The 12,162-nt window shown below is 35.5% G+C and overlaps 1 protein-coding gene and 1 pseudogene across 1 annotated transcript; one reads left to right on the top strand and one right to left on the bottom strand.

The window, feature by feature from the left end:
* Window positions 1–6,396: 6,396 nt before the first annotated feature.
* LOC111898471 (uncharacterized mitochondrial protein AtMg00810-like) lies at window positions 6,397–7,998 on the top strand (annotated as a pseudogene).
* Window positions 7,999–10,468: 2,470 nt separating this feature from the next.
* Window positions 10,469–10,867, bottom strand: LOC111898472 (uncharacterized). The gene has a single exon (XM_023894377.1). It carries the CDS (start codon window positions 10,865–10,867, stop codon window positions 10,469–10,471), a length of 399 nt encoding a protein of 132 aa, XP_023750145.1.
* Between the last annotated feature and the right edge of the window lie 1,295 nt (window positions 10,868–12,162).

The raw sequence follows: 12,162 nt of genomic DNA, 5'->3' as shown, positions 1-12,162 counted from the left end.
GTAATATATTAATCACATAATATATTAACAAAACATTTATCTCTCTCATTTATTTCCTGGTTATGAGGGCAACCCAAAAAGGACTTATTTTTATTCATCAACATTATACAAATTTAGTTAGGACCTTGGACACTTAATCCAACAAAACCAACTAAACAACTCAAAAATTCCTTTCAAATTTCATATGTTCTCTTATAACGAGATTTTATTCAGAAAAACATTTTCTGCCAAGTTTGATAAGTTCTAGTCATAGTTAAGGTCATTTATAGGTCCCTATGACACCTGAAATAAGATCATGCTGTTGAAAAAAGAATATCCATCCCAAAATGCTCTCATAGTTCCATTTTCTGTGTTTATCGCGTTTTTACATAATGAACGAATCTCATTATTTTTTGAACTCTTGGATATCGTTTAGACCTTGATTAAGGTTTTCAGGGATAGTACTTGGCTTCCTTAACTCCCTTGGTCATGTGTTGGTGCCTAGAACCAAGAAGCAACTTATTAGTTTAGTCCCGAAAACTCAAAACTAAAGAGTTTCACTCTGTGAATGTTTTTGACCCATGAAACTTGATTTTAGCTGAGTCTTAAGGTTAAAAACATAGCCTACATCATGTAATGCAAGTTGGTTGGATTTGGGTCTTAGAGACAGGAAAAATGGTCTTTTGCTCTTGGATTAGTTTTTAAATAATCTGAGACTAGATAAAGAAATATAAAATATATGTTTTACCTTAATTATTAAACTAGGGTTACTTATTGTGTAGTTTAAGGGAAGACTTAATGCCTCCAGTTTGAGCGTGTGAATTCTATTTTGTCTTCTAGTGAGGTGAGTTCTCAGGAACCTTCTTATTATGTGGACTGTGTAATTATGTTATGTAAACCACGAAAAACCTCTTAAGTGAAGGAAGTGGTTATAGATTGAACAACTGAAAAAAGCCTCTTAGCAAGGGAATCTAATTGTTTCAGTCTGGTTGGCCATGTACAGATGGTCACAAGATGGACCACTGGAGAATAGCCTCTTAAGTTAGTGAAGTTCTAGTTGTACTATTTGGGGTAGAAATAATGATAGCATATGTTATGTGGTAGAATATAAGTAATATGTGATTTATTACTTGATGTTATGTGTTGATGTGTTATTGCGTATGATCTATATAATAGGCTAGTGTTGTGATTATTCACTAAGTCTTAGACTTACAGTTGCTATTTTATGTTTTTAGTTGTAGGTTCCTACAATTTCGAAGGACAATGAGCCAATGTGATTGGGGGATCTGAACATTCATTAAGGCATGCTATCTATTTTATCTTTATCTTTCATTGATTTTATTTTCAAAACAAGTATTAGCTTCTCTTTTTGACAATGACTCTTGATACATTAAAATATGATGGTGTTATCAATGAAACCCCATTTTTAGTATCCTTATATTTTATTAAAAAGTTATGTTTGATTTTGTGATATTTCAACATGGATTTTGCAATTTACTCAGATATATTCAAAGAAACGTAGCAAGGGTCCGGGGACCAATCACAATCATTTGTTCACCCTCTAGCTTTTCATTTTTACATTTTAGACCAACTTTATTTTACAAACCTTTTTTTTTTCTTACAATTCTTTTGCAAAAGTTTAATTTTTTTTTTTTGTACGAAACTTTTGTCCGCATATTGAACTCATTGTTGTTAAAATGTATCTATTTTACTAAAACATTGTACTCTTCACCAATATTGTTTACTTCCAAAACACAAGAATCCATTTGAATTTTGTCCATAACAAATATCTAAAAGGGGTTTGACCTCTCACATCATAAGCTCGCTACCGTCATCAACTTATGGTTAACAAAACTTCATTTTTTATGTTCCTACTTCCTAGAATGGAAGATACCTAATACATAACTCTTTGTAATTAACATTTTGATGCAGAAATATAGTTCCATAAAAAATAACTTGCAAAACCGCCGAATAGAATCTTGTAAGTGGATATTCAAATTTCGAATTACGATTTAAATCCGTTTATATATAACGAATATTATCGTATAGAACAAATATATCTATCTTTAATTACTTAAATTAAAGTTTAAATGGACACCTATGTGGTCATCATTTGATTCATATCTCTTTATAAAATACTTGTTGGCTTGCAAATTTTAAATGCATTATGAAATTGGGATTGCCAAAAATTCGTTCAACGTTGTTTCTATATGGGTACGAATGTGACATTTTAGCTTTTGAAAAGATAAAATCTACAATTAAATATTTGTGGGATATGAATACATGTAGTTTGATGATTAGTACATATGAAAATTATACATGATGTGAATTAAGTGCATTTATCTACAATCCTTACACTATCAGCTGATCCAAATTTGTCAAACAAAATCAATTTGATTTGTTCATATATTCAACAATTTGTTAGAAGTGGTCCACTTAATATACTAGTCCCTTTTTGAAAACAAGACAATTATCAAGAATAAGAAGCTATATTGGATTATTCAAAACGTAGATGACTCGTTCTACTCACGAAATCCATTTAAATATTCAAGAAAAAGACTTGTCACAAAAATTAGCCAATCCTCGACTTAATCGACCTAGTTATCTTTTCCTCACGTACCATTGACGTTTAGTTGGAACTCAATAAACTACTATATAACATCTAATTGTGGTATTATTTAATAATAATAATAATAATAATAATAATAATAATAATAATAATAATAAAGCAATGTAGGTAATAATATTAGATAGTTCCAAACAAGTTTTCTTGATATTCGAAACTTTAAAATACTTTAAACGATTTCCCTTGATGTAAATGTCCATATCAAGCCCAACCGAAGGCACATTCAACATGTGTTTCGTTTAGGGCTTTATAAAGTCAAGGGCCCAAAAATGTTACGTTCAGCAGTGTATTCATTTTTTCGAAGTAGAAATGAAATCGTAAAAAATGGGAGGGACAATCAATCATTGTGCGTTCGTTTCTGAAGAAGGCACATTTGATTTTTAGTCCGTTCATTTTCAACCATCGATTCTTGCACACTGTACAATCTTATTCCCATAAGATTTTAATATGTCCAATCACTTAATCACCATGTTCTAGGTATTCTATTATATTAATGCGTTTTGTATGTGTGTGTGATTTTGTCAAATCAATGTTTACTTTGACATGTGATGTTTGTTTGCAACTAGTTACCATGATATATTGTTAACCAAAAGCAACTTTGATATTGTCAAAAAGAGTAAAAGACATTAACATTTGTTTTAACTTGTTGTAAATTGGTGAGTTTAGGTGTCTTTTGAATTAATAGGATTTTTCTTCAGAAGTTCATTTATTTTATTAATTCAGATGACTTGCTTTCACATTATCGACCATAAAATTGTTAGACTAGAAGCTAAACAAAGAGAAATTGAGAGAAAAACATTTTTCTGATTTATTTTTCATTACTCCATTGAGAAAATAACAGAGCACAAGCTGGAATATATATAAACGAGGAAATAATCAAAGTAACTCAATAATTAGTTGAAATTATAAAAATACCCTTCTAACTAACTTTTAATAGAAAGGACTAACTGTAAACGGATAACTTAGAGATAGACTTTTATCATTCAAATGTTTGTTGTAATCCATATATTTAGGATCTATTTTCTATCTCTCTGTAACATTTATTTATAAATACAAACACATAACCTATTGGGTTTTCACGGCTAATAGATATTTCTACTTGGTATCAGAGCCAATTCTAGGGCTCCGAATTCTTTTCTTCTTTCTCTTCACTTCGGCTACTAGTTCTCCATCCGGTACTTGCCATGTCTACATCTTCTTCTTCAATCAACTCTGCTAAGATTGCTACTACAATCTCATGCAAACTCACACGCACAAACTTTCTGTTATGGATGGCCCAAGTAGTCCCGATACTTCGAGGTGTCCAATTATTTGGATACCTTGATGGTATCATACCCAAACCTGCAAACAAAATCACAACCGGAGCGGGCGAAAATGTCGCAGAAGTCGATAATCCTCAGTATGCCCTCTGGTTTGTTCAAGATCAAGCGATCATAAGAGCACTTCTGTCCTCTATGACAGAAGAAGTTCTCGCACAACTTACAAGGTGTTCCAACACATCCAAAGAACTTTGGACCTCTTTACAAACGATGTTCTCAGCCCAGCATCGAGGCAACTCCATTCAGATACTAACTCGGCTCTCCATAACTAAGAAAGGCGACATGACAGCTTCAGAATTTTATCATAAGATGACTAGTCTTGCTGATACCATGGCCAATATAGGCCATCCAATGACCGATGAAGAAGTTATTGGATACATCCTTGTTGGGCTTGGACCAGGCCACAGTGATTTGGTCACTGCCATCACAGTAATGAGCAATCAAAACCCGGTAACCCTACCTGATTTTTACTCCTATTTAATCGTTCATGAGGCACAGACCAGTATGGTGAATAACATGCCCGAGTTCTCAACCTCTTCTAACACTGTGACTCGTCAAGATCATAATCCCCAACGACGAAACAACAACAATAACTCTTACAATAACATAGGCAACTATCGTGGTGGAGGCAACAATCGTGGGCGTGGACGAGGCAGGGGCAGAGGAAATGGCGGTTTAAGGTGCCAGGTATGTGGGATTCCTGGTCATGGTGCTTTGACTTGTCGCAATCGGTTCAACCATGCTTATCAGAATGAAGACTATCGTGGTGGAAACAGTGCAACCACTGGCATCTACAACACTGATCCCCACTGGTATGTTGATTGTGGAGCAACAAATCATTTGACAAGTGATTTGGATCGTCTCACTGTCCATGACCGCTATCAAGGCAAAGATCAAGTACAAGTTGCTAATGGCACAGGTTTAAATATCTCTCATATTGGTCAGTCAAAAATTTCTGGTTTAGGAAAAACTCTTGCTCTTAAAAACATTCTTAGAGTTCCCCAAATTTCGAAACACCTACTTTCTGCTCATAAACTTGTTTCAGATAATCCTGTTTTTATTGAACTTCATGATCATGCTTTCGTTGTTAAGGACAAAACAACGAAGAAAATCCTCCTGGCCGGTAAAAGCAAAGGCGGCCTGTACCCTGTTCCACTCCGTCACTCACCATCTCATCAAGCATTTGCAAGCTCTCGAGTGACAAGGACACAATGGCACCAATGGTTGGGACATCCAAGTTCAGCAGTCATCAGTTCCATTTTAAAGTCTAATAAATTAGGAGTGTCTTTTGATGTTAATAAACACTTGGTCTGTGATGCATGTCAAAGATCCAAGAGTCATCAGTTACCTTATAAACATTCTTTGCATGTTTCTTCTTTTCCTCTTGAGCTAGTCCACACGGATGTTTGGGGACTAGCTCAAGTTTCTAGTGGCGGTTATAGATACTATGTTAGCTTTGTTGATGATTTTAGCAGATTTACTTGGATATATCTTATCAAACACAAATCTGATGTTGAGCAAATCTTTTACAATTTCCAACACCTTGTTGAACGTCTTTTAAACACCAAAATTCATATGGTGCAATCTGACTGGGGTGGAGAATATCATAAACTTAACAAATATTTTCAAACCATAGGTATCTCACATCGTGTCTCCTGCCCACATACCTCCCAACAAAACGGTATTGCAGAGCGCAAACACCGTCACATAGTTGAAACAGGTTTGGCTCTACTTGCTCACTCTTCACTTCCACTTCGTTTTTGGGATGAAGCCTTTTTAACAGCTTGTTATCTCATTAATCGTATGCCAAGCCCAACTACTCACAATATTGCTCCAATTACTCGACTGCTTCACATCACTCCTGATTACTCATTTTTAAGGAACTTTGGATGTGCATGTTGGCCAAGTTTACGAAAATATAACTCTCACAAATTAGATTTTCAGTCCAAAATGTGTGTTTTTCTTGGCTATAGCTAGATGCACAAAGGGTACAAATGCCTTGATAGAAGCACTAGCAGAATTTACATCTCTCGTGATGTCATCTTTGACGAATCTCGTTTTCCCTTTGCATCCACATCCAACAATCATACACAAGTCTCATCCAGTGATCTTGTCTCTTTTCCTCCATTAGAACCAGAAATTAATAATGACCATATGAGCAGGTATGATCCCTCTTTGCTATCCCACACTTCTCATGCATGCACAGGTTCATTACAAGGCCTTCCTACCATGATCACTCATCAATCAACTACAACAGCTCCATCCGCAACACCCATTATTGTGCCATCACAGCCACCTCCATCGCCACCCTCTCCACCAGCTATGCAGCATGACGAACACAGTAATCACCCAACTTCCCCATCTCCAGGTGTCTCGTCTCCAGCAGTCAGTGACCAGCCCGCTCCTTCTCCACCAGGAGTCACTACTAGAGGTCAAGCAGGTATTATACGACCATGAAAATTTACTGATGGCATGGTCCTCTATGATGTCACTAGACGAGCTTTTATGGCTGTTCCTACCAATCATCACAACGCCTATGCTGATCCGGCATGGCGCCTTGCTATGGAAGACGAATTTTTAGCACTCCAGCAAAATCAAACATGGTCTCTTGTCCCTCGACCATCAGGGGTTAATATAGTGAGTTGTAAATGGATATTTAAAGTTAAAACTAAACCTGATGGGACTCTTGACAAACACAAGGCTCGTCTTGTCGCTAGAGGTTTTACTCACCAACATGGAGTGGATTTCCATGACACCTTCAGTCCAGTTGTCAAAGCTGCCACAGTTCGGTTAGTTCTTTCCTTGGCTGTTTCCAAACAGTGGCCTCTCCGCCAAATCGATGTTAGTAATGCTTTTCTCCATGGTTTTCTCAATGAAGAAGTATACATGCAACAACCCCCCGGTTTTGAGGACTCTACTAATCCTAGACATGTTTGCAAGCTTCATAAATCCATCTATGGCCTAAAGCAGTCTCCTAGAGCTTGGTTCTCCCGGTTAAGTGAGAAACTATATCAGTTGGGTTTTGTTTCATCAAAGGCAGACACATCCTTGTTCATATTTCACCATGATCGAGTCACCATTTATATGCTTGTTTACGTCGATGACATTGTCATCACTGGTTCCTCGCCAGTTGCTATCGACAAACTGGTTCATGCTCTAGCGAGTTCCTTTCCCATTAAAGACCTTGGTCGCCTTAGTTACTTCCTTGGACTTGAGGTACTTCACAACTCAGGGGGAATCACACTTCTACAACATAAATATGCCATTGATTTGCTACACCGAGCTCATATGGAGAATTGTAAAAGTATCTCAACTCCTATGTCAGTTACAGATAAGTTATCCCTCAATCATGGCACACCACTTTCTAAAGAAGATGTGTTCAAATATCGAAGCATGGTGGGTGGATTACAGTACCTTACATTAACATGCCCTGATATTTCCTTTGCTGTGAATAAGGTGTGTCAATTCTTGTCTAAACCCACTGACATTCACTGGGAAGCTGTCAAACGTATACTGAGATATGTAAAGGGGACAATTGATACTGGGCTGCGTTTTACTCGATCTACCTCAACACTTCTAAGTATTTTTACTGATGCAGATTGGGCAGGGTGTACAGACTATTGACGATCTACTGGTGGTTTTGCGATATTTCTTGGTCCAAACTTAGTATCATGGAGTTCTCGTAAGCAACCAACTGTGGCTCGATCCAGCACTGAAGCTGAGTACAAGGCACTCGCAAATGGTAGTGCAGAAGCTACATGGATCCAGACACTGTTAAGAGAATTAGGTGTACCGCAGCCAAGGCCTCCTGTGTTGTGGTGTAACAACCTTGGTGCAACAAATTTAACAGCGAATCCTGTTTTTCATGCACGAACGAAGCATATAGAGGTAGATTTTCATTTTGTAAGAGAAAAGGTGGCTATAGGTGCTCTTGATGTTAGATTCATCTCTTCTGGTGATCAACTAGCGGATGGACTCACAAAGGCGATGACTAAGCAAATGTTACAGCAGCTACGACACAATCTAAACCTTGTCTCGGTTAAGATTGAGGGGGAATGTAAACGGATAACTTAGAGATAGACTTTTATCATTCAAATGTTTGTTGTAATCCATATATTTAGGATCTGTTTTCTATCTCTCTGTAACATTTATTTATAAATACAAACACATAATCCTATTGGGTTTTCACGGCTAATAGATATTTCTACTCTAACCAACTCTAACTAACAATTAAGAATGTGTTTATAACACTAGTTGAAAACCCCGGTCAAGCTTGTGGGCATTAAAAGGGTGTTTGGGATAGCTTTTTATACTAAAAAGTCCTTTTTAAAAATGATTTTTTGATTTGTCTTTTTCTAAAAGAAAGTTCTAAAATGTGTTTGTATAAACTTTTAATGGTGCAAAATGAAAAAAGCCAAAAGTTGGTAATAGTCGAGGATTGGTGACTTCTTAACCACCTCATTTTTTCTTCTTCTCAAAAAGTTAATTCAAAAGATATTTTGAGGTTACCAAACAACTTTCTAAACTTTTGACTTTTTGAAAAATTCAAAAGTCCAAAAAGTCATTTCAAAAAGAATGTCAAACACCCTCTAAGTAGACCAAACTTGATTCTTTAATGGATCCTTACAATGCTTCAGTATTTCAATAATGATACTCAAGAGTGAGAAAATGGTCCAGAGAGAAAGAGACATGAGAGACATCGAACGAGAAGCTGAGATAGATTGAGAGTGAAGGTGTAAGAACGACGAAGCTTGAAGTTCAATTTATAGACCTCAAAAACTGCTCGACGCAACCAGGCCACATGCCAAAACCTTTGCCACGTGTCTCACTCTGGACATGTACACATGTCCTGCCACCCATAAATGTCGACGTGTTGCGTCGACGAGTTACACACCGTGTACTTCGGTTATGGTTTTATCTTCAAATGGCCAAAACTTCCTCGTACGTACTCGGATTTTGACGTTCTGTATATCGAGATAATCGTCGCTAAGTGAGCTACAACTTTTATTTAGATTATTTTTGCTTGAAAGTAATAAATTATCACTTCAAGTTTTATAAAAGAAACATTTATACTCTGTTATCTTTAGGAGTGAAAATGAGATGTTAAGTGTTGAAATGATAGCCAATAAGATAAATAGTTTTGGGTGACTAGAATATGAACAAGTATACCAAGTTACACTTATACTTTTTAGTCACAAAAACGATTATTATAGAGATTATTGGATGCAGTTGAAGTAGGAGTTATGTCCCAATTAGGTTAGGATCATCAGGTGTAGTAAAGGTTTCATGTAGTAGTGTGATGTTTTATATTTTAATTTTGGTTGTGAATTTAGTAATATGATTTTAGTGGTTTGTTATTATTTCAAATTGAAAAAGAATAAATACTTCTTATGTTATGGTTCCTTATGTGATAACTTATTAATGTGATACTCACTGATTATATTTTTTTATTAGCAAGATTATGGATTTTTTTGGATCAAATTTTGTTATTAATTGTTCTATATCTTTATCTAAGAAATAGAAATGTTGTGAGATGAAAATGAAGAATAAAAGATATCGACTTAGAATTAAGTATACATACATTCATACAAGAGTTGATAAATGAATCGAATACATAATGTCTTGAGTTAACCCGTCTCTCCTAGAACACATATGTCATATAATGCAATGAATGTTTTAGGACAATTAAACGGAGGTTTAAACATTCAACAAAAACTATTCGTAATTGTTATAATGAAGTTTTAGATGCAATGATAGAATTCATAAGAGAAGTTATACGTACCATCCTTTGATGCGATCCCTAATATATGTCAGAATGCCAAAAACAGCAAAGAGAAAAATTCTGGGTATATATATATATATATATATATATAAGCAATTTTTTATACTTTTTCCTTATATGTAAGAAGCAATAGGTGTATTAGATGAAACTCGCATGCATGAGTCTATGCCTATTAAGACCATCCGTTATACCCACCACATACCACATATGTGGTGGGTGCCACATTAGCACCACATTCTTCTACCACGAACATGGAATATCTACCACTAACACATCACTCCACATCATTATTTTTATTTTTTTTAATTCAAAATTATAATAAAAATTACATTTTTTATAATTAAAAAGCATTCATTTTTTTAAACTTGGTTTTCATTAATTATAAAAATAAAATTACAACTTCAAACTACATTACTTAGTTAATCTAGAAAAAAAAACATTACATTAATTAAAAAAACAAACAAACATACATATAAAAAACCTAATCGTCGTTCATGCTACGTTGGTACAAATGTTCCGCGACATCTTCTCGAAGATTGAAACACGTTTCACTGTTATGAATTTCAACAACTCGCTCTAAAAACACGTTTGTTCCGGGTACGAACTCATCAATTGGAACGACAACGTCATTCAGATCATATGTGCAAATCGCTCGACCTTCATCTTCGATAATCATATTATGCATTATAATACATGCTAGGACCATTCGTTTAATTCTTTCTTTATCCCAAAGTTGTGTATCATTATCACTACATGTTATGTCTAGTTAAGGACTCCAAATGCTCTCTCGATATCCTTTCTCGCCGATTCCTGTTTTTTTGTAAACAACTTTGCCTTTTCACTTCGAGGAACCGAGTATCCCTTCATCAATGTAGAATAATCCGGGTATATCCCATCACCAAGGTAGTAACCGTATTTGTACACGTGCCCGTTCACCGTGAACGTCATATCAGGTGCTTTGCCGGTCCAAATATCGTTGAAAAGTGGAGACTGGCCAAGAACATTAAGGTCGTTGTTAGACCCCGCTACTCCAAAAAAGGCATGCCATATCCACAAATCTTGAGATGCAACAGCTTCTAGGATGATAGTTGGTTCACCTATATCTCCTCGAGTGAACTGACCATGCCATGCATTTGAACATTTTTCCCAAGCCACATGCATACAATCTAGACTGCCAAGCATACCCGGAAATTCATGCCTCTCCTCATGAGCCGAATATAATATCTCAATATGACGGTGAGTAGGTCTGTGCAAATATTCTTAGTGAAAAACCTCATAAATGCATGCAGAAAACCAATCTACACATTCAACAGCGGTCTTCTCATATACTTTCAAGTACTCGTCAGATACATCAAATGTTATACCGTATCCCAAATACCTAAGGGCAACCGTACATTTTTGTATACTACTAAAACCCATTCATCCTCTAGCATCGGGTTTTTGTTTGAAAAAATCATAACGAGATTCTAAAGAATTACTAATACGTAAAAATATAGGCTTATTCAGACGGAAATGACATTCGAACGAGTCGTCATTATAAAGACAATTATCAGCAAAATAATCACGTACCAATAAGTCGTGTGCGGCTTGGCGATCACGATTGATGACCACCCTTGTACGAGCTGCATTCGAACTTTCTTCGTCATGAATGTGTTGCACAACATTGAAGAATGTGTCGACGAATTCTACGTCGTCATCCGAATCAAAACCTTTTAAAATTTTCATATGTATTGTGGAATCCATGTGTATGTGTTTTGTGGTTTTAGAGAATAGAATGAGATGTAAATTTTGGTATAATAGAAGTTTTATTTATAATTAGTAAATTGAGTTTGAAAAAAAAAACGGCCAAAATAGCCGTTTAACGGCCAAAAAACCAAACAACCAATCAAATTACTCGTTTGAACCCGTCGTCGAGAAAACGAAGAAGCACGACCACAGAACGTCGGGGTGGTGTGCACGATCTGTTATCGTGGCCAACTAGACCACGATTCCATTCGTGGTATGTATACCACAAGGCCTAAGGAACAAACTATATATTGAGAAAGAGCGGCAGGTCATAGTTATTAAAATGTTTTGAGGTTTTATGATTTTATTAGGATATTTACTTTTGTTTGGGCTATGGGAATGTATTTCACACGATTTAAGGATATTAATAGAAGACGTATTTAATCCATCGCCCGGGTTTCCATTTCCTTCACGTAATATGTTTTGTTCTCATGTTTTACTATTATTTTTATTTTTGTACTTAAAAATATTAACAAGTAAATAATAGTTTTTGTGACGTATATAATCCATCATCCGGGTTTCTGTTTCCTTCACCTGATATGTTTTGTTCTCATCTTTTACTATTATTTTTATTTTTATACTTAATAATCTTAGTATAGGATAACAAGTAAATTTTCAATTTTGACATGCTCAAATATTGTTTAGCCAATTTTCAGTTTTGACATGCTCAA

Source organism: Lactuca sativa, chromosome 7 (assembly GCF_002870075.4).
Source record: "Lactuca sativa cultivar Salinas chromosome 7, Lsat_Salinas_v11, whole genome shotgun sequence".
Lineage (NCBI taxonomy): Eukaryota > Viridiplantae > Streptophyta > Magnoliopsida > Asterales > Asteraceae > Lactuca > Lactuca sativa.
Note: the sequence above shows the minus strand (reverse complement) of the source record. Positions and strands in the feature narration are given on the sequence as shown.

What these genes read in the sequence shown, in the direction of transcription:
- LOC111898472 (XM_023894377.1), bottom strand. Translation starts at nt 10,867, where the DNA reads ATGCATGTGGCTTGGGAAAAATGTTCAAATGCATGGCATGGTCAGTTC.